The 22644-nt window shown below is 47.0% G+C and overlaps 2 protein-coding genes across 3 annotated transcripts; both read right to left on the bottom strand.

Annotated features, from left to right (window-relative positions):
- Positions 1 to 3758: 3758 nt before the first annotated feature.
- Positions 3759 to 5559, bottom strand: si:dkey-33m11.6 (uncharacterized protein LOC555986 homolog). Its single transcript, XM_021570094.2, has 2 exons — positions 4909 to 5559; positions 3759 to 4236 (listed from the first exon to the last, which is right to left on the bottom strand). The coding sequence occupies exons 1-2, from the start codon at positions 5069 to 5071 to the stop codon at positions 4166 to 4168; spliced, it is 234 nt and encodes a 77-aa protein (XP_021425769.1). The 5' UTR covers positions 5072 to 5559; the 3' UTR covers positions 3759 to 4165.
- Positions 5560 to 9571: 4012 nt separating this feature from the next.
- Positions 9572 to 13573, bottom strand: LOC110493283 (trypsin-like). Of its 2 annotated transcripts, XM_036950823.1 has the most exons (5): positions 13387 to 13573; positions 12261 to 12420; positions 11001 to 11142; positions 10046 to 10312; positions 9572 to 9795 (listed from the first exon to the last, which is right to left on the bottom strand). In XM_036950823.1, the coding sequence occupies exons 1-5, from the start codon at positions 13442 to 13444 to the stop codon at positions 9625 to 9627; spliced, it is 798 nt and encodes a 265-aa protein (XP_036806718.1). In that variant the 5' UTR covers positions 13445 to 13573; the 3' UTR covers positions 9572 to 9624. The 2 variants fall into 2 exon arrangements, with proteins under 2 accessions (XP_036806718.1, XP_021423211.2); XM_021567536.2 differs by lacking the exon at positions 13387 to 13573 and having other exon boundaries at positions 12261 to 12818.
- Between the last annotated feature and the right edge of the window lie 9071 nt (positions 13574 to 22644).

The following is a 22644-nucleotide window of genomic DNA, read 5'->3' as shown; positions in this document are numbered from 1 at the left end:
CATATGTACATATGTGTGTGTGTGTGTTCACACCCGTGTGTGTATGTGTGTGTGTGTGTGTTCCTTACTACTATATCTCAGTGGACCAGACTCAGGCTCCGCTTGGACAGTGATGATGTTGATTTGCTGACAGAGAGCCTGCCTGGTCACAGAACATGAATCATTTAGTCACCAGAGCAGCCCTGGAAATGTCACGTCTCATCACGACGCACCATGCCTCAGTGTCCCAGTAGCTTCCCTGTTTACATTACAGCAACCTGAGTTAAGAGGAGGAGGAGGAAGACTTGAGTAAAGAGATAAACTGAGATTTGTTGCGTCAGGATTGTTGTTCCTGCAGGATCGGGGAGATACTGACACTATCAAGGCCCAAACCCTGTGACTGTGCTGAGAGAAAATACATAACACATCAAAGCTTCATTTAAGGAATCAAGAGATTGATTCCTCTAGTCTCTTGATTCCTCTAGTCTCTTGATTCCTCTAGTCTCTTGATTTTTCTAGTCACTTGATTCCTCTAGTCTTGATTTCTCTAGTCTCTTGATTTCTCTAGTCTCTTGATTTCTCTAGTCTATTGATTCCTCTAGTCTCTTGATTCCTCTAGTATCTTGATTCCTCTAGTCTTGATTCCTCTAGTCTCTTGATTTCTCTCGTCTCTTGATTCCTCTAGTCTCTTGATTCCTCTAGTCTCTTGATTACTCTAGTCTCTTGATTTCTCTAGTCTCTTGATTCCTCTAGTCTCTTGATTACTCTAGTCTCTTGATTCCTCTAGTCTCTTGATTACTCTAGTCTCTTGATTTCTCTAGTCTCTTGATTCCGCTAGTCTCTTGATTTCTTTCGTCTCTTGATTACTCTAGTTAAGCTTATTGAAATCAGTTTTGAAGTCAAACTGTGGCCTGATTCTATTTATTTCTTGGTCACCCAGTTCCTGTCAATCCAATTTCATTCCTTATTTGAGTTTTACCCTAACTGCCCTGACTTCTAACAAATGCTGACTTGACCTTGACTGTCAGATGTGAAAGTAACAGTCCGAAAGACATCGTAAGCAAAATGTATTTTGTAGTGCTTCCATTCCTCTAGGTCCAGGTTTCAAGAACAAGATTAAGACTGCTCCTGAATTTAAAATGATTCTGAATAGGAATTTTAGTCCAGGACTTGACTTAATCTGAGCTGAGAAAAACAAGTTTGACTTGGAAAGCATATTTCTGTGTTGTGTAAGCAGTCTTTCTAATGAAGCAGCACCACTTAGAAAGTAACAAAACATAGAATTATCCAACATACATCGCAATAAACACTGAACACTTCTTAATGAACTTCTTCAGAATCTTTATTACAAGATATTAGGCTACGGTACAAATCAGTAAGATCATAGTACAGTACAAGGTACGTAGTGTTAAGATGGTTCTGGAGGTTAGTCATTCAAAGCTGTGTACCAGGTGTCCCAGAATACACTAGATCATCTTTAGAACGTTGCCATGCATGAAACCATTTCTGCCATGCATCAATTCCCTTTCTGCCATGCATCAATTCCATTTCTGCCATGCATCAATCCCATTTCTGCCATGCATCAATCCCATTTCTGCCATGCATCAATTTCATTTCTGCCATGCATCAATTCCATTTCTGCCATGCATCAATTCCATTTCTGCCATGCATCAATCCCATTTCTGCCATGCATCAATCCCATTTCTGCCATGCATCAATCCCATTTCTGCCATGCATCAATCCCATTTCTGCCATGCATCAATCCCATTTCTGCCATGCATCAATCCCATTTCTGCCATGCATCAATCCCATTTATGCCATGCATCAATCCCATTTCTGCCATGCATCAATCCCATTTCTGCCATGCATCAATCCCATTTCTGCCATGCATCAATCCCATTTCTGCCATGCATGCGTTGGTAATTCAGTGGTAAGAAGTAGCCCTGAACAATGGCAACAACCGAAGAAGAACGTAATGTCTACAGTTATAAGGTATAGAAAGCACAACATAAACAACCAAGTGGTCAGCTTATCCCTCATGATATTTGGCACACACCATAATGCGCAATGCAATAGAAATAGTTTATCAAGAGGGGAGGGTGTACAGTTATATTTAACAATCCAGACGTAAGCCTCTTGTAACGTTACAAACATGTGGTGTACAGTCCTGTATAATGTATATAAATGACTCTATAGCTGCAAAAAACTGATCAGGCGACATAAAAATTCATAAGAAGTAAAAAAAGGAGAAATCGCTTTCATTCATTCTGTCATCGTAATTCTCTACATACAAAACTGTCCCTCAGTCAGGCCTTGAGCACTGGAAACTACGTATCCAAAGGGTCCATAAATAAGGTATCTTTACACAGACACGTTATGTTAGATTACGACAAACCATTTCACGCTTCTTTTCTCCACTGTGCAACAAAACGCTAGCCTGATTCCCAGATCTATTTGTGCTGTCTTGCCAACTCCTTATCACTCATTGTCACGTCAAACATGACAATTCCATAAGGAGTTGACAAGGACAGCAGGAACGGACTGGCGCCCAGGCTAACAGAACGTGGGGCTACCATTTCTTATTTACACGTTTCCTATATTATTTGTTTGCACTCGTGGTCATAAGAATCAAGAGCAGAAAGAATGGTTATGTAATATGGTATGTTTTGATTGATATAACAACGTGTGCTTTAGTTAAGTAGATCATTTATACTGTTCCTTCCCTGATTTCTGTGAGGGTTCGACGGCATCGTCTGTTTCTATCGCTGCAACCTTAGATTCATCGTCTTCCTCCTTCATCATCCTCTCCTGGTTACATGGTTTAGACGCTCCAGTCATACTGTAAACACACCTGATTCTACTAATCACATGCTACGCAGGACCTTGATTGACCGAATCTGGTTTGTGAAAGACCCTTTCTACACGGCTACATTTGTTGGCTGCCTGCTTAGGAGTTTTGATTGTACGACCAATGGTTGACTAGTGTAAAAAAAAGTGTAGGGCTGGAGAAAAAGCCTGCTGCTCACCCAGTAGCTCTCCAGGTGGAGGGTTGGGCCATTCCTGTTTTAGAAGAGTTCTGTGGGCCTAAACCCTGGATGATAGAATTCACCTATTTCACCTGGGCCTCTGTCTCCATCTCTCTCTCTGTCTTCATCTCTGTCTCCACCTCTGTCTTCATCTCTCGCTCAGTCTCCGCCTCTCTCTCTGTCTCCGCCTCTCTTTATCTCTGTCTTCATCTCCATCTCCGCCTCGCTTTATCTCTGTCTTCATTTCCATCTCCGCCTCTCTTTATCTCTGTCTTCATCTCAGTCTCCGCCTCTCTTTATCTCTGTCTTCATCTCCATCTCCGCCTCTCTTTATCTCTCTCTCTGTCTTCATCTCCATCTCCGCCTCTCTTTATCTCTGTCTTCATCTCCATCTCCGCCTCTCTTTATCTCTCTCTCTGTCTTCATCTCCATCTCCGCCTCTCTTTATCTCTGTCTTCATCTCCATCTCCGCCTCTCTTTATCTCTGTCTTCATCTCCATCTCCGCCTCTCTTTATCTCTGTCTTCATCTCCATCTCCGCCTCTCTTTATCTCTGTCTGTGTCTTCATCTCCATCTCCGCCTCTCTTTATCTCTGTCTCTGTCTTCATCTCCATCTCCGCCTCTCTTTATCTCTCTCTCTGTCTGCATCTCTCTGTCTCCGACTCGGCCTTCATCTCCGCCTTTGTCTTCATCTCTCTGTCTCCGCCTCTCTCTTCATCTCTGTCACTGTCTTCATCTCTGTCTCCACCTCTGCCTCGATCACTCTCTGTGTCTCCACCTCTGTCTCCACCTCTGTCTCCACCTCTGCCTCGATCACTCTCTGTGTCTCCACCTCTGTCTCGATCACTCTCTCTATCTCCACCTCTGTCTCCGCCTCTGTGTCCATCACTCTCTCTGTCTCCAACTCTCTGTCTGTCTCCATCACTCTGTCTGTCTCCGCCTCTGTGTCCATCACTCCCTCTGTCTCCATCTCGGCTGCTTCCCCATCCTGCCAGTATAAGTCTCAGGAGATCATCATGAGGACTGGGAGAGAGAGGAGATGGGACTGGAAGTGCTTGTTGCCACATGGGTTAAAAGTGCTTATATACAGTGTCTTTGGATCAAAACTGCAAATATCAAATAGAAAATGAGAATCAATGTCCTTCCAGGGGGTGATGTGTTTAAGCCTCTGTCTGTGTTTTCTCTGTCCCGTTTTTTAGCGCCTCGTCAACGCCGTTCTCGTCCTCAACAACTGTGGAGAATATGGAAGAGATGATGAGGAGGAGGAGGGTTGGCACGTTATCACATCTAAGAATCTAATATTTCATTGATGTGAATGCATGGAACTCATGCACTAGGCTACAGCACAGAAGTACAGAGAGCGAGAGGTAGAGAAAGCGAGATGGTGTGTGTGTGTGTGTGTGAGCATGTTTTGGAAGTGTTGCATGTGCTACGTTTATTTAATTGGTCATGCACGACACACACACACGTACGCACGCACGACACACACACACACACACACACACACACACACACACACACACACACACACGCACACACACAAGAATAAGAGACACATCCAGAAAATATTCTAGAATCCTCTAGAATCCCAGCATGCATGTTGGTTGGAATATTCAGTAGAACAGCACGACAACACTTGTACCAAAAGGCATTGAACAGTGCAAGCACTGCGCATCCAAGCATGTGTTGCAATGCCAACAGAATTGTTAAAACCCATTAATCCCATCCCATAATCATCAGAATACAGTCATGGAATGCGATAGCCTACTGTGCGTCACGGGGAGATGGTGAACAGATTCGACTTCCCATTGAATTGCCCATACCATTATTTCCCATCTCATGATTATGAACATAGAAGACATCCCCATAACACAACTGAAAATGCTTTGATGGTCATAGGTACCTCGTTTGCTTCTGCCTATCTGTCCAAGTTTGGGTGGGCGTTTTCCCCCCTGCGAGCCGCTGAAGAAGTTGTTGGTGTCTTGGAGGCGACAGGTGAAGGAAAGGTGTCCCTCGTCATCCTCATTTCCATAATGACTCATTTTGTCTTGTAGTACTTCCGACATGTCCAACTGCGTCTCAATTATCAACCAAGGTGCACAAACTAAAACAAAATGAACCTCCGCTCGACGTCTACGTCCACTATGGTGGCGTTATAACCGCTTATACACGCTTGTAACACAGGAGAAAAACAATGTAACGTTAACCAAGAGTACTAACGTTATCTGGCTGCCCAGTCCTGCTGTCTGTTTACCTCGAAGGCACGTGTCTCGCAACCAAAACGCGATTGATCCAAATTGATTTTTTTTTTAAAACGCTCAATTTCTACTTTCGGAAAGCTTCGGCAACATTATTCACATGTTCCAGTGGGTTCTACTGTGAGTATTGTTCTGTAAACGCGGGGCGCATGGATATTGCCACCGTGGTACGCCTTCTAGCTAGAAGAACGGCTGGAGCGCCGCACGGAAAGTCTGAGGAAAAAATGCAAATTGGGGAGCGATGCAAAACACGGATCCCGCGGGCGGAGGGAGGGAGAGCAGAGAGAGAGAGAGAGAGAGAGAGGGATGGAGAGCAGAGAGAGAGAGAGAGAGAGAGAGAGGGGGAGGGAGAGCAGAGAGAGAGAGAGAGAGAGAGAGGGAGAGCAGAGAGAGAGAGAGAGAGAGAGAGAGAGAGAGAGGGAGGGAGAGCAGAGAGAGAGAGAGCAGAGAGAGAGAGAGAGGTAGAGCAGAGCAGGTGGTGCTGCAGACCACAGCCGATCCAGAACGGAGAAGATTCCAGTTTGGACCGACTGACAGTGAGGACTGATGTTACATCCGCACGCCGTCTAGCTGGAATCACAATCAAATTCAATCACATGTATTTATATAGCCCTTCGTACATCAGCTGATATCTCAAAGTGCTGTACAGAAACCCAGCCTAAAACCCCAAACAGGTGTAGAAGCACGGCGGCTAGGAAAAACAATGACGTTGGAATATGAATTTATTGTAGGCTATATGGTGAATATGGTCGACTGGAAGACAACAGATTGAGCTATACATTATTAATGCATTTTCATCGGTATTCTATAGGCTAAGTAAGAAAGAGGGTGATTCACATTTTGGAAATGTCAATTCAACAGTGTATTTTTAATCCAGAGAATTGTTAGGCCTACTGACATTTTTGGCTGATTTAAAAATCGAATGTTGAACTGGTGTACTGTACAGGCCTTGTCACTGTATTTTTCCCACTAGTGTGTGATGGCCTATATTGATCTATAGTTGTTCTTCCCGTCGTGCTGTGTAGCCTAATGCCTTGTGTTACAACAGTGTTGTAATGGATGGACCCACCTAGTAGACACAAGCAGGAAGCCTCACCAGAGGATGGCAGTGTTTTCCTATATTTATTTATTTTATTTTTTATTTTACCTTTATTTAACCAGGCAAGTCAGTTAAGAACAAATTCTTATTTTCAATGACGGCCTAGGAACAGTGGGTTAACTGCCTGTTCAGGGGCAGTTAATATGATCAGACAGACAGGAGGTCAGATTCATGTACGTGCCCTGGTTCTGTTCCTCACCCTGAACCATGTACCTAAACTGACCTGGGAACAGAAAGCCCCTTAAGACCTTTTACACACATGCAGTTTGTCCAGTTGTACTGTTCTGAATCCCCATATTTTCACACACCACTCACACAGGGGCAGGTTGAGTCCACTCTATCCGGAGACCACATTTTGTTCCATGTGGAACACGGAGACTCAACCACACAACACAATCAAATCCCTGTAGGAAACATTCACTAGAGATGGAAAGAGAGAAGGGGGGGGGGGGGGGGGGGGGGGGGGAGCATAGAGAGATACCACTGCTCACTATGGTAAGTCTCTCTGGATAAGAGCGTCTGCTAAATGACTCAAATATGAAATGTAATAGAGAGACAGAGATGTGGTTGTAAGTAAATCACAGAATATAATTTCTCCCACCCTCTCGTTTTACAGGCGGTCTGGAGTGAGAGTGAGGTGATGAAAACACACGCACACACATGAAACCAGACACCAGCTCTTGTAGCGGGACCAACTTCAATATGCCGTCTACTATTCCTGGTCCAACCCTGTCACACCCAGTCTCACCCTGTCACACCTAGTCTCACCCTGTCACACCTAGTCTCACCCTGTCACACCCAGTCTCACCCTGTCACACCCAGTCTCACCCTGTCACACCCAGTCTCACCCTGTCACACCTAGTCTCACCCTGTCTCACCTAGTCTCACCCTGTCTCACCCTGTCACACCCAGTCTCACCCTGTCACACCCAGTCTCACCCTATCACACCTTCTCACCCTGTCTCGCCCTGACATGCCCTGTCTCACCCAGTCTCACCCGGTCTCACCCTGTCTCACCCGGTCTCACCCTGTCTCACCCTGTCTCACCCTGTCTCACCCGGTCTCACCCAGTCTCACCCTGTCTCACCCTGTCTCACCCTGTCTCACCCTGTCACACCCAGTCTCACCCTGTCACACCCAGTCTCACCCTGTCACACCTAGTCTCACCCTGTTACACCTTCTCACCCTGTCATGCCCTGTCTCACCCAGTCTCACCCGGTCTCACCCTGTCTCACCCGGTCTCACCCTGTCTCACCCGGTCTCACCGTCTCACCCTGTCTCACCCAGTCTCACCCTGTCTCACCCTGTCTCACCCTGTCACACCCAGTCTCACCCTGTCACACCCAGTCTCACCCTGTCTCACCCGGTCTCACCCTGTCTCACCTGGTCTCACCCTGTTACACCCGGTCTCACCATCTCACCCGGTCTCACCCTGTCTCACCCGGTCTCACCCTGTCTCACCCGGTCTCACCCTGTCACACCTTCTCGCTCTGTCTCACCCAGTCTCACCCAGTCTCACCCAGTCTCACCCGGTCTCACCCTGTCACACCCTGTCACACCGTCTCAACCCTGTCACACCCAGTCACACCGTCTCACCCGGTCTTACCCTGTCTCACCCAATCTCACCCTGTCTCACCCGGTCTTACCCTGCCTCACCCGGTCTCACCCTGTCTCACCCTGTCACACCCAGTCTCATCCTTTCTCATCCGGTCTCACCCTGTTTCACCCTGTCACACCCTGTCACACCCGGTCTCATCCTTTCTCATCCGGTCTCACCCGGTCTCATCCGGTCTCACCCTGTCTCACCCTGTCACACCCGGTCTCACCCTGTCTCACCCTGTCACACCCAGTCTCATCCTTTCTCATCAGGTCTCACCCTGTCTCACCCAGTCTCACCCTGTCTCACCCAGTCTCCCAGGACCCGTGGGAGTCAAAGGAGAGTCTCACCCTGTCACACCCTGTCTCACCCTCTCACACCCGGTCTCATCCTTTCTCATCCGGTCTCACCCGGTCTCATCTGGTCTCACCCTGTCTCATCCGGTCTCACTCTGTCTCACCCTGTCTCACCCTGTCTCACCATGTCTCACCCTGTCACACCCTGTCACACCCAGTCTCACCATGTCTCACCCAGTCTCACCATGTCTCACCCAGTCTCCCAGGACCCGTGGGAGTCAAAGGAGAGCCCTGATGTTAGAGACATGCATCTGACGTATGTTTTATACCCTTCTGTATAGAGACATTATCTAAGGGTAACACAGTATTAACATATCAGTGGATTATTCATGTGTTATAATAGTTAGTGCAGCCCTGCATGTCTTATTACTCATCAATGCAATCAGAGGGATAGAAATGAAGAACTGTAAAACAAAATCCAACGTGTTTTAAAATCCGGGCATTTATTTGTATAAAATGATGAGGAAGTACGTGTCTGTAAATTCATAATTACAAATGATAAATCCATACGGTGCCGTTTAACCCAAATGGTGGTGTCTGTTCATGAATAGAGACCGTTGACATCTACAGTAACACAGGCACTCCTGACAGGAGACTTTCTTTCTCAAATAGTTGAATCACAACCTCATTTAAGTAGTTATGATTGTACAATGACTTGTGTAGTGTCTCTGGTACCATCAACACCTTCTTTAATAGCCATTATACACTCTGTCAATCATCGTTACTGGAAAACATTTAGTCATTCTATACTCTGTCTCCCCCTCTCTCTGTCTCCCCTGCTCTATCTCTCTCTGTCTCCCCCTCTCTCTGTCTCCCCCTCTCTACCTCTCTCAATCCCTCTCTACCTCTCCCCTTTTTTACCTCTCTCTGTCTCCCCCGCTCTATCTCTCTCTGTCTCCCCCCCTCTACCTCTCTCTGTCTCCCCCGCTCTACCTCTCTCTGTCTCCCCCTCTCTACATCTCTCAATCCCCCTCTACCTCTACCCTTTTTTACCTCTCTCTCTCTCCCCCTCTTTACCTCTCTCTCTCCTCCCCTCTTTCGCTCTCTCTTTCTCCCAATCTCTACCTCTCTCTCCCCCTCTTTCGCTCTCTCTCTCCCTTCTCTACCTCTCTCTCTCGCTCTCTCCCCATCTCTACCCCTCTCTCTCTTCCTCCCCCTCTTTCGCTCTCTCTCTCCCTTCTCTACCTCTCTCTCGCTCTCTCCCCATCTCTACCCCTCTCTCTCTTCCTCCCCCTCTTTCGCTCTCTCTCTCTCCTCTACCTCTCTCTCTCTCTCTCTCTTCCCTCTCTCCCCCCCCACTCTACTTCTCTTTAATACTTCAGACAGCGTGTGTAGGAGCTGTAGATGGTTCTGTCGACCCACCGCCGGAACTTGGACACCGCTGTGTAAACGCCCGGAAACTTGGCATCTCCGCAGCCGTTTCCCCATGAGACCACACCGTAGACACGCCCCTCGCACACCAGCGGCCCGCCGGAATCTCCCTGGAAACCACAAGGTACACCACACCCACACTCAGTTTCCATGACAACGTGTCTCATTTTCTGAGGCCACCACAAGGTAGGTAAACTATCATGAGAAGAGAGAATTAAAATGTGATTGTGTTGTGTAACTATAGATTAAGGAAATAGGTTCTCGAACACACCCTTAACTATCCTATACAGCTAGTGGGAACTGACAGGCCAATAGGGCGTGTTCAAAAACTCAACCTGTTACATCTATCAGGTCCAGTACCTTGCACGCGTCCTTGCCCCCAGCATTGTATCCGGCACAGATCATGTTGGAGGTGATGTTCCCATTGAAAGACTCGCTGCTGTTGCACCTGGCCGATGACACGATGGGCAGCTTGACAGTCCGCAGGGTGGAGGGGATCTGACCCCCTCCCAGAGAGGTGTACCCCCACCCCGACACACGACACACCCGCCCCGCCATAACCCCTGTACCCTGCCGAGGGAGGGGTGCCAGGGACACATAGCTACCCATCACCATGGGAACCCTCAGCTGCAAAGGGTGGAAGAAAAGAGATAGAGGGGGAGTTGAATTGAGTTGAATTGTTGAATTGAGTTGAATTGTTGAATTGAGTTGAATTGAGTTGAATTGTTGAATTGAGTTGAATTGTTGAATTGAGTTGAGCTGAGTTGACTGATTTGAGTTGAATTGAGTTGACTGAGTTATTGAATTGAGTTGACAGAGTTGAGTAGAATTGACTGAGTTGTTGAATTGAGTTGACTGAGTTGAGTTGAATTGAGTTGAGCTAAGTTGACTGAGTTGAGTTGAGCTGAGGTGACTGAGTTGAGTTGACTGAGTTGAGTTGAATTGAGTTGAGCTAAGTTGACTGAGTTGAGTTGAGCTGAGGTGACTGAGTTGAGTTGACTGAGTTGAGTTGAATTGAGTTGAGCTAAGTTGACTGAGTTGAGTTGAGCTGAGGTGACTGAGTTGAGGTGACTGAGTTGAGTTGACTGAGTTGAGTTGAATTGAACAGAATAGAATTGAACTGAACTAAACGGAAATACATGTACTTACTAAGTTATTACAAGGTAATTACAAATGTAATACACAGCTAGTTACTCTAATATAAGGCCTATCACTTGGCCAAACATCCTAAAACAGCTGTATACAATGATGTTATAATGAACATGAATATGAAAGGTAGGTGAATATGTACATTGTCTATGGTTGTATCCTGTACCTTGATGAGCATGATGTCAGCATTGTTGGTGGTCTTGTTGTACAGAGGATGGGGGATAATTCTGTGAGGTTTGGAATACTGCTCCGTTCCCTCAAACATACTCAGAGAGTAGTCCCCTGCTACAATCATCATCTGATCTGACCTGGGAGGAGAGGCAAGGGAGACATCAGAGATACATTCAACCTCGTTGTTGACATTATTGGAGCATTGCCATCTGCTCTGTCCTTAGACGGTGGAGTGCAATTTGAGCTGTGTTCAACTTGGCAAACACTGACTAACGTTATTTAAAATACATTTTTTCCTTCTGCTTTATGCAACAAATAACAAAGGAAAAGACATCTGAGGTGCATTCAACATCCCAAAAGTTTCCTTTGCGCTGACTGCACTGAAGTGGGTGTATAAGTGGGTACAATGCTTCCCTGTGTGAAACAGGAACAATGTGACTGTTATCCTTTCTGAACCTACAACGTCTGACATGTTGACACCTCGTCGTGTAACGCACGCTGCGCTGCGATGACAGACATGCCAAGGTTGCTCTGCTGAGCCCAGTGTGTCTCTTATCGCCCTTTACTGTCTGTCTGACCTCCCAGTCCCAAGACTCACTGAGGCTGCTAACGACAAACAAACAGAGATCAGGACTGATTCTCACAACAACAATAAAAAACACATGAAAAACAATCACAGGTAAATGTGAAAACACACGTGGTTATAAACACACGTGGTTATAAACACACGTGGTTATAAACACACGTGGTTATTGGACACGTGGTTATAAACACACGTGGTTATTGGACACGTGGTTATAAACACACGTGGTTATAAACACACGTGGTTATTGGACACGTGGTTATAAACACACGTGGTTATAAACACACGTGGTTATTGGACACGTGGTTATAAACACACGTGGTTATTGGACGTGTGAACACCTGTGTGAAAGAAATGTGAAATTCTAGTATTTTTTTATATACATTTTCATGAGTGGGACATGTGGTTTTTGGACACGTGTGAAGTTTTTAACATGTGACAGAGACAGTAATACATGGTTATTTCTCATTTTTGTGTTTTTTTTTTAGTTCTGCTTGACTTTTTCAAATGTATTTTTTAAATTTTTTAATCTTACTACTACAGTATTAGGAAAGAGCAAGTAAGAAAAACATGTCACTGTACTACTGCACATCTGTATGCATATGGGATACAGTGTTTAGAGTCATGCTAACTTCTCCTCAGTGTAATAAAGCAGTATATTGACTGACTCACCCTATGTTACAGTGAGCGGCTGTAAGCACCCAGTACTTGTGTACTAACGATCCGCCACAGAAGTGCTGTCCCTTGGTGGTCTGTAAGGACACAATGTATTTGATGGAATTGGGGGCTGGAGCGTAACCTCCGACTATACGGTCCTGTATGACCTCCTGACCTGCAGGAAGGCATGGAAACAACGTGTGTAGGATTACATGGTATATGGGATGTGATATAAATATACACTGAATGTACAACATATTAAGAACACCTTCCTCGTATTGAGTCAGATCCTGAAACATGGAAACAGAAACAGTTACATGATATTGTATGAGGGCTGTGTAACACCAGAGAGAGCTTGTCTTCACAGGGCTGTGTAACACCAGAGAGAGCTTGCCTTCACAGGGCTGTGTAACACCAGAGAGAGCTTGTCTTCACAGGGCTGTGTAACACCAGAGAGAGCTTGCCTTCACAGGGCTGTGTAACACCAGAGAGAGCTTGCCTTCACAGGGCTGTGTAACACCAGGGAGAGCTTGTCTTCACAGGGCTGTGTAACACCAGAGAGAGTTTGCCTTCACAGGGCTGTGTAACACCAGAGAGAGGAAAAATCCCTGTCATTGTTACTGTTGGTAATACAGTATAGCTCGGTTTCTACCTAGTTCTTGACAACAAGGCATGCTACATACAGAATCTCCTCTGGGCATGTTTTTTAGTCCTGAACAAGGCTTAATCTGTGTTCAAGAAACCTGGCCTGTGAGTTCATCCCAGAAGGACAGATTAGATTTTCTGTTGACAACAGAATTTATAATCTAAATTCTGTTCTATTCAACATCAAAGGATCGTGACACCAATATAATACCTTTATAACAAGTGACAACAGATGTCTAGACCCTGAACATTATGTGTACTGCTGAGTAAACAGGTTTCTACTTTAGGAGGCAGTCAGCATGCAAAGACAAGCAATACAACACAATGCTAATCATGCATTGTTTTGTCGTGCATATTATTGAAAGCAATTCATATATAAACACACAAATCATCAGCATATCTCCGCACTCTGGGTCACATAAAAACCTGAATAAGTGATAATGAAGTATTCACTACATGAATAAAATGACAACTAAGAGGAAAATGTTATACTTACAATTGACTGCCAAGAGCTCCAAAACTGCATAGCACAGACAGACTACAAGCAGGTTCATGATGAGAGGAGAGAGTGGAGTGCAGGCTGAGCAGTGTGATGCAGTGCTGGAATAACACTTCTATATCCTCTCTCCTCTCTCTCTCTATAACAGGAAGAAGGACATCTCATCAGACAGCGATGAGCAGAGATCCTCAGATTTCTGAAAGTTCCGATTTCAGTCATCATGGCCACACTGTTCAGATACAACGATATAGGATGGAGAGAGGGAGAGAGAGAGAGAGAAAACAAAAGCGAGAGAGAGAGAGAGAGAGAGAAAGCAAAAGAGAGAGAGAGAGAGAGAGAGAGAGAGAAAGAGAGAGAGAGAAAGAAAATATACAGAGAGAGAGAAAGGAAGAGCAACAAAGTGCACCTTCATAAACTGTCCCCCTTCTCTGACCCCCTGACTCTCCACAGGGGCCCTTACAGTACATTACACTGTCTCCATAGTAACATATCTCATGTCCTGTGTCATCAGCAGGAGCTTCACACAGATTTTCCTCCTGTGGAAGTTTTCAATGGACCTCTGTGTGAGTGTGTGTGTGTGTGTGCGTGCGTGTGTGTCTGGGAGATTAATTCTGAATGACAAAGGAGTATTTTATACAGTCATACCATCTGTATAACACACTTGTATTTCCCTCTGTAGAATCAACAACATTTGACACTGTTCTAGACTGAAGTGACAAACACTGGGCTTCTTGAGGTGTGCCATCTCACTTTCCAGGGGTCCTTCCATATAAAAACATCTGGACAGGTTGGACATAATTACAGTGGATAGTACAGCAGGGTAAGCATTATACACCCCCTTTGTGGAAGACTCTCTCCTGAGTCCTGACCTGTCCTTGTCCCACATTTAGGGAATTAATCATTCATACTGTATTTTAACCAGAAGAATATGGCTTCTCTTTACTGCTCTTCCCACAGCGAGGTATTTTCTGAACCCAAAGTCCTTTACTGACAGGTATAACCAAGGACAAATACTCTATACAGTAAATAGGGCAGTGAATATAACCCAATCAGAATGGATATAACCCAACGAGAATTAATATAACCCAACGAGAATGGGTATAACCCAATGAGAATGGGTATAACCCAATGAGAATGGATATAACCCAATGAGAATGGGTATAATCCAACGAGAATTAATATAACCCAACGAGAATGGGTATAACCCAACGAGAATGGGTATAACCCAATGAGAATGGGTATAACCCAACGAGAATGGGTATAACCCAATGAGAATGGGTATAACCCAATGAGAATGGGTATAACCCAACGAGAATTAATATAACCCAACGAGAATGGGTATAACCCAATGAGAATGGGTATAACCCAATGAGAATGGATATAACCCAATGAGAATGGGTATAATCCAACGAGAATTAATATAACCCAACGAGAATGGGTATAACCCAACGAGAATGGGTATAACCCAATGAGAATGGGTATAACCCAATGAGAATTAATATAACCCAACGAGAATTAATATAACCCAATGAGAATGGGTATAACCCAATGAGAATGGGTATAACCCAACGAGAATTAATATAACCCAATGAGAATTAATATAACCCAATGAGAATGGGTATAACCCAACGAGAATGGGTATAACCCAATGAGAATGGGTATAACCCAATGAGAATGGGTATAACCCAACGAGAATGAATATAACCCAACGAGAATGGGTATAACCCAATGAGAATGGGTATAACCCAATGAGAATGGATATAACCCAATGAGAATGGGTATAACCCAATGAGAATGGGTATAACCCAATGAGAATGGATATAACCCAATGAGAATGGGTATAACCCAACGAGAATTAATATAACCCAATGAGAATGGGTATAACCCAACGAGAATGGGTATAACCCAATGAGAATGGGTATAACCCAATGAGAATGGGTATAACCCAACGAGAATTAATATAACCCAACGAGAATGGGTATAACCCAATGAGAATGGGTATAACCCAATGAGAATGGGTATAACCCAATGAGAATGGGTATAACCCAATGAGAATTAATATAACCCAATGAGAATGGGTATAACCCAATGAGAATGGGTATAACCCAATGAGAATGGATATAACCCAACGAGAATGGGTATAACCCAACGAGAATGGATATAACCCAACGAGAATGGGTATAACCCAATGAGAATAAACTCACTGAAATGTGTTTGATTGTTAGTTAGTTAGTTAGTTTGTTGTGAGTATGGGTTTATTCAAAGACATACTGCATATATATGACATCATACACACTATATTCTGTCTACATATGGTCTAGTCTTCACTAACGGTGTTTAAACACAAACGTGCGAAAGCTGGAAATCAAGGTTCCTGTATATATGCTTGTGGGTTTATTCTGTTAGTGCAAACGTGTCTCAGTAACATTGTCTCCTCACGAGCATATACCTACATAATATACAGTATTTTATTCACGTCTACAGACATCATTGATCACGAGTAGGGCGAGACAGAAGCTGCTTCAGCATACACCTGTCTGTGCCAAGACAACATGTTTTACACACACTGAGATTGCGGTTATACTCTGCACAGTTCCAGTTGGAAGGAAAGCATCTCTGGGGTGAGAAGGCCATTATAGTTTGGCCTCAATTGGTACCTGTGTGTCTGTGTCACATGAGGTGGCCGCCTAACAGCCCTGTGCTCCACATGCACACGGAAATCTACAGTACACGCACACACACACACACACACACACACACACACACACACACACACATCCTGTTTGTGCCTGTATGTTCTCTGGGGAGAGGGAACATACCATCATCTTTCTCCTTTACTGTAATGGTGACACCTGGGAGGAGTCACCACAGCATGGCTTCACGTTGCACACTATGAATCACGTCAACCCACCCAGCCAGCGGTTTGTATTGATCCCTGATGAGAACTATAGACAAACATGAGAAGAACACGGGGGCTCACAGACTCACAGGACGGATGTTAGGTCTGCACAAAGTCACAGACTCACAGGACGGATGTTAGGTCCGCACACAGTCACAGACTCACAGGACGGATGTTAGGTCTGCACAAAGTCACAGACTCAGGACGGATGTTAGGTCTGCACAAAGTCATAGACTCGCAGGGCGGATGTTAGGTCTGCACAAAGTCACAGACTCACAGGACGGATGTTAGGTCTGCACAAAGTCACAGACTCACAGGACGGATGTTAGGTCTGCACAAAGTCACAGACTCACAGGACGGATGTTAGGTCTGCACAAAGTCACAGACTCACAGGACGGATGTTAGGTCTGCACACAGTCACAGACTCACAGGACAGATGTTAGGTCTGCACACAGTCACAGACTCACAGGACGGATGTTAGGTCTGCACACAGTCACAGACTCACAGGACGGATGTTAGGTCTGCACACAGTCACAGACTCACAGGACGGATGTTAGGTCTGCACAAAGTCACAGACTCACAGGACGGATGTTAGGTCTGCACACTAGACTAGAATACAGTATATATATGTGACATGGGTAAAACAGTATGTAAACATTGTTAAAGTGACCAGTGTTCCATGTCTATGTACATAGGGCAGCAGCCTCTAAGGTGCAGGGTTGAGTACCGGGTGGTAACCGGCTAGTAACAGGGACTAAGGTGCAGGGTTGAGTAACCGGGTGGTAGCCGGCTAGTAACAGTGACTAAGGTGCAGGGTTGAGTAACCGGGTGGTAGCCGGCTAGTAACAGTGACTAAGGTGCAGGGTTGAGTAACCGGGTGGTAGCCGGCTAGTAACAGTGACTAAGGTGCAGGGTTGAGTACCGGGTGGTAGCCGGCTAGTAACAGTGACTAAGGTGCAGGATTGAGTAACCGGGTGGTAGCCAGCTAGTAACAGTGACTAAGGTGCAGGGTTGAGTACCGGGTGGTAGCCGGCTAGTAACAGTGACTAAGGTGCAGGGTTGAGTAACCGGGTGGTAGCCGGCTAGTAACAGTGACTAAGGTTCAGGGTTGAGTAACTGGGTGGTAGCCGGCTAGTAACAGTGACTAAGGTGCAGGGTTGAGTAACCGGGTGGTAGCCGGCTAGTAACAGTGACTAAGGTGCAGGGTTGAGTAACCGGGTGGTAGCCGGCTAGTAACAGTGACTAAGGTGCAGGGTTGAGTAACCGGGTGGTAGCCGGCTAGTAACAGTGACTAAGGTGCAGGGTTGAGTAACCCGGTGGTAGCCGGCTAGTAACAGTGACTAAGGTGCAAGGCAGGGTTGAGTAACTGGGTGGTAGCCGGTTAGTAACAGTGACTAAGGTTCAGGGCAGGGTACTGGGTGGTAGCCGGTTAGTAACAGGGACTAAGGTTCAGGGCAGGGTACTGGGTGGTAGCCGGTTAGTAACAGGGACTAAGGTTCAGGGCAGGGTACTGGGTGGTAGCCGGTTAGTAACAGGGACTAAGGTTCAGGGTAGAGTACTGGGCAGAAGGAGAAAGGGAAGGAAAGATGGGATGTAGAAGAATGAGAAGGCATTGTAGAAGGCAGAAGTATTCAGACAGGCAAGTTAAAGGGCCCAGTTCAGTCAAAAATGTGATTTCCTGTGTTTTATATTTACTTCCACACTATGAGGTTGAAATAATCGAGTGACATTTAGGAAAATGATGATAATGCCCTTTTAGTGTTTTAGCTGTTTGAAAAGACTGACAGAAATTATAGCCTGTTTTGTTGGGATGGAGTTTTGGCCTGCCTGGTGACATCACCAAGCAGTAAATTGGTTCATAGACGAATAAGAAAGAGAGTTCCAAACCTCTCTGCCAATAACAGCTAGATTTCAGACCACTCCCAGACAGTCCTAGCAAAATCCTTGCTTGAGAAGTAGCTTTTTGATACAAAGCTATTTTTGTTTATTTTTGACTATTTTTGTTACGGTGCGTGAATGAGGACCCAAAAGCGAATTAACTTAAACAGAGCTTCTTTAATTACCAAACATAGGTAGGCTCAGACGGACCGGCAGATTCCGACAGGACAAGACAAGGTTACAGCAAACATGACGACAGTCTGGTTCAGGCATGAAACACAACAAACAAGAATCCGACAAGGACAGGAGCAGAAACAGAGAGAGATATAGGGACCTAATCAGAGGGAAAAAGGGAACAGGTGGGAAAAGGGGTGACGAGGTGGTTAGGAGGAGACAAGACACAGCTGGGGGAAAGAGGGGGAGAAAAGGTAACCTAACAACGACCAGCAGAGGGAGACAGGGTGAAGGGAAAGGACAGAGACAAGACACAACATGACAGTACATGACAGTACCCCCCCACTCACCGAGCGCCTCCTGGCGCACTCGAGGAGGAAACCTGGCGGCAACGGAGGAAATCCTCGATCAGCGCACGGTCCAGCACGTCCCGAGAGGGAACCCAACTCCTCTCCTCAGGACCGTACCCCTCCCAATCTACGAGGTACTGGTGACCACGGCCCCGAGGACGCATGTCCAAAATTCTACGGACCCTGTAGATGGGTGCGCCCTCGACAAGGATGGGGGGGGGGGGGGGGGAAGACGAGCGGGGGCGCGAAGGACGGGCTTGATGCAGGAGACATGGAAGACCGGGTGGACGCGACGAAGGTATCGCGGAAGAAGAAGTCGAACTGCGACAGGATTAATGACCCGAGAAATACGGAACGGACCAATGAACCGCGGGGTCAACTTGCGAGAAGCCGTCTTAAGGGGAAGGTTCTGAGTGGAGAGCCAAACTCTCTGACCGCGACAATATCTAGGACTCTTAGTTCTACGCTTATTAGCAGCCCTCACAGTCTGCGTCCTATAACGGCAAAGTGCAGACCTGACCCTCTTCCAGGTGCGCTCGCAACGTTGGACAAAAGCCTGAGCGGAGGGGACGCTGGACTCGGCGAACTGAGATGAGAACAGCGGAGGCTGGTACCCGAGGCTACTCTGAAAAGGAGATAGCCCGGTCGCAGACGAAGGAAGCGAGTTGTGGGCGTATTCTGCCCAGGGGAGCTGTTCTGACCAAGACGCAGGGTTGCGAAAAGAAAGACTGCGTAAGATGCGACCAATAGTCTGATTGGCCCGTTCTGCTTGACCGTTAGACTGGGGGTGAAAGCCGGAAGAGAGACTGACGGAAGCCCCAATCAAACGGCAAAACTCCCTCCAAAATTGAGACGTGAATTGCGGACCTCTGTCCGAAACGACGTCCGACGGAAGGCCATGAATTCTGAAAACATTCTCGATGATGATCTGTGCCGTCTCTTTAGCAGAAGGAAGCTTAGCAAGGGGAATGAAATGAGCCGCCTTAGAGAACCTATCGACAACCGTAAGAATAACAGTCTTCCCCGCTGACGAAGGCAGTCCGGTGACAAAATCTAAGGCGATGTGAGACCACGGTCGAGAGGGAATAGGAAGCGGCCTGAGACGGCCGGCAGGAGGAGAGTTACCGGACTTAGTCTGCGCGCAGACCGAACAAGCAGCCACAAAACGACGCGTCATGCTCCTGGGTGGGCCACCAAAAACGCTGGCGAATGGAAGCAAGCGTACCCCGAACGCCAGGGTGGCCGGCTAACTTGGCAGAGTGAGCCCACTGAAGAACGGCCAGACGAGTAGGAACGGGAACGAAAAGAAGGTTCCTAGGACAAGCGCGCGGCGACGGAGTGTGAGTGAGCGCTTGCTTTACCTGCCTCTCAATTCCCCAGACAGTCAACCCGACAACACGCCCCTCAGGGAGAATCCCCTCGGGGTCAGTGGAGGCTACTGAAGAACTGAAGAGACGAGACAAAGCATCAGGCTTGGTGTTCTTAGAGCCCGGACGATAAGAAATCACGAACTCGAAACGAGCGAAAAACAGCGCCCAACGCGCCTGACGCGCATTAAGTCGTTTGGCAGAACGGATGTACTCAAGGTTCCTATGGTCAGTCCAAACGACAAAAGGAACGGTCGCCCCCTCCAACCACTGTCGCCATTCGCCTAGGGCTAACCGGATGGCGAGCAGTTCGCGGTTACCCACATCATAGTTACGTTCCGACGGCGACAGGCGATGAGAAAAATACGCGCATGGGTGGACCTTGTCGTCAGAGAGGGAGCGCTGAGAAAGAATGGCTCCCACGCCCACCTCTGACGCGTCAACCTCGACAACGAACTGTCTAGAGACGTCAGGTGTAACAAGGATAGGAGCGGATGTAAAACGATTCTTGAGGAGATCAAAAGCTCCCTGGGCGGAAACGGACCACTTAAAGCATGTCTTGACAGAAGTAAGGGCTGTGAGAGGAGCTGCCACCTGACCGAAATTACGGATGAAACGACGATAGAAGTTCGCGAAGCCGAGAAAGCGCTGCAGCTCGACGCGTGACTTAGGGACGGGCCAATCAATGACAGCTTGGACCTTAGCGGGATCCATCTTAATGCCTTCAGCGGAAATAACAGAACCGAGAAATGTGACGGAGGAGGCATGAAAAGTACACTTCTCAGCCTTCACAAAAAGACATTTCTCTAAAAGGCGCTGGAGGACACGTCGAACGTGCTGAACATGAATCTGGAGTGACGGTGAAAAAATCAGGATATCGTCAAGGTAAACGAAAACAAAGATGTTCAGCATGTCTCTCAGGACGTCATTGACTAATGCCTGAAAGACAGCTGGAGCGTTAGCGAGGCCGAAAGGAAGAACCCGGTATTCAAAGTGCCCTAACGGAGTGTTAAACGCCGTCTTCCACTCGTCCCCCTCCCTGATGCGCACGAGATGGTAAGCGTTACGAAGGTCCAACTTAGTGAAAAACCTGGCTCCCTGCAGGATCTCGAAGGCTGAAGACATAAGAGGAAGCGGATAACGATTCTTCACTGTTATGTCATTCAGCCCTCGATAATCTATGCAGGGGCGCAGAGACCCGTCCTTCTTCTTGACAAAAAAAAACCCCGCTCCGGCGGGAGAGGAGGAGGGGACTATGGTACCGGCGTCAAGAGCTACAGACAAATAATCTTCGAGAGCCTTACGTTCGGGAGCCGACAGAGAGTATAGTCTACCCCGGGGGGGGGGTGGTTCCCGGAAGGAGATCAATACTACAATCATACGACCGGTGTGGAGGAAGAGAGGTGGCCCTGGACCGACTGAACACCGTGCGCAGATCGTGATATTCCTCCGGCACCCCTATCAAATCACCAGGCTCCTCCTGTGAAGAAGAGACAGAGGAAACAGGAGGGATAGCAGACATTAAACATTTCACATGACAAGAGACGTTCCAGGAGAGGATAGAATTACTAGACCAATTAATGGAAGGATTATGACAAACTAGCCAGGGATGGCCCAAAACAACAGGTGTAAAAGGTGAACGAAAAATTAAAAAAGAAATGGTTTCACTATGATTATCAGAAACAGTGAGGGTTAAAGGTAGCGTCTCACGCTGAATCCTGGGGAGAGGACTACCATCCAGGGCGAACAAGGCCGTGGGCTCCTTTAACTGTCTGAGAGGAATGTCATGTTCCCGAGCCCAGGTCTCGTCCATAAAACAGCCCTCCGCCCCAGAGTCTATTAAGGCACTGCAGGAAGCTGACGAACCGGTCCAGCGTAGATGGACCGACAAGGTAGTGCAGGATCTTGAAGGAGAGACAGGAGTAGTAGCGCTCACCAGTAGCCCTCCGCTTACTGATGAGCTCTGGCCTTTTACTGGACATGAAGTGACAAAATGACCAGCGGAACCGCAATAGAGACAGAGGCGGTTGGTGATTCTCCGTTCCCTCTCCTTAGTCGAGATGCGGATACCTCCCAGCTGCATGGGCTCAGCACCCGAGCCGGCAGAGGAAGATGGTAGTGATGCGGAGAGGGGGGCAACGGAGAACGCGAGCTCCTTTCCACGAGCTCGGTGACGAAGATCAACCCGTCGCTCAATGCGAATAGCGAGTTCAATCAAGGAATCCACGCTGGAAGGAACCTCCCGGGAGAGAATCTCATCCTTTACCTCTGCGCGGAGACCCTCCAGAAAACGAGCGAGCAAAGCCGGCTCGTTCCAGCCACTGGAGGCAGCAAGAGTGCGAAACTCAATAGAGTAGTCTGTTATGGATCGATTACCTTGACATAGGGAAGACAGGGCCCTGGAAGCCTCCTCCCCAAAAACAGATCGATCAAAAACCCGTATCATCTCCTCCTTAAAGTCCTGATACTGGTTAGTACACTCAGCCCTTGCCTCCCAGATTGCCGTGCCCCACTCACGAGCCCGTCCAATAAGGAGAGATATGACGTAGGCGACACGAGCAGTGCTCCTGGAGAAAGTGTAGGGCTG

Source organism: Oncorhynchus mykiss, chromosome 17, assembly GCF_013265735.2.
Source record: "Oncorhynchus mykiss isolate Arlee chromosome 17, USDA_OmykA_1.1, whole genome shotgun sequence".
Classification (NCBI taxonomy): domain Eukaryota; kingdom Metazoa; phylum Chordata; class Actinopteri; order Salmoniformes; family Salmonidae; genus Oncorhynchus; species Oncorhynchus mykiss.
This window is presented reverse-complemented; position numbering and strand designations above follow the sequence as displayed.

Excerpts from the sequence above, each read along its gene's own strand:
- si:dkey-33m11.6 (XM_021570094.2), bottom strand. The coding sequence starts at position 5,071 with ATGTCGGAAGTACTACAAGACAAAATGAGTCATTATGGAAATGAGGAT. Across the intron at positions 4,237-4,908 it reads GATAGGCAGAAGCAAACGAG|TTGTTGAGGACGAGAACGGC; the intron begins GTACCTATGACC and ends TATTCTCCACAG.
- LOC110493283 (XM_021567536.2), bottom strand. The coding sequence starts at position 12,544 with ATGTTTCAGGATCTGACTCAATACGAGGAAGGTGTTCTTAATATGTTG. Across the intron at positions 11,143-12,260 it reads GCCGCTCACTGTAACATAGG|GTCAGATCAGATGATGATTG; the intron begins GTGAGTCAGTCA and ends CTCTCCTCCCAG. Across the intron at positions 10,313-11,000 it reads CTGACATCATGCTCATCAAG|CTGAGGGTTCCCATGGTGAT; the intron begins GTACAGGATACA and ends CACCCTTTGCAG.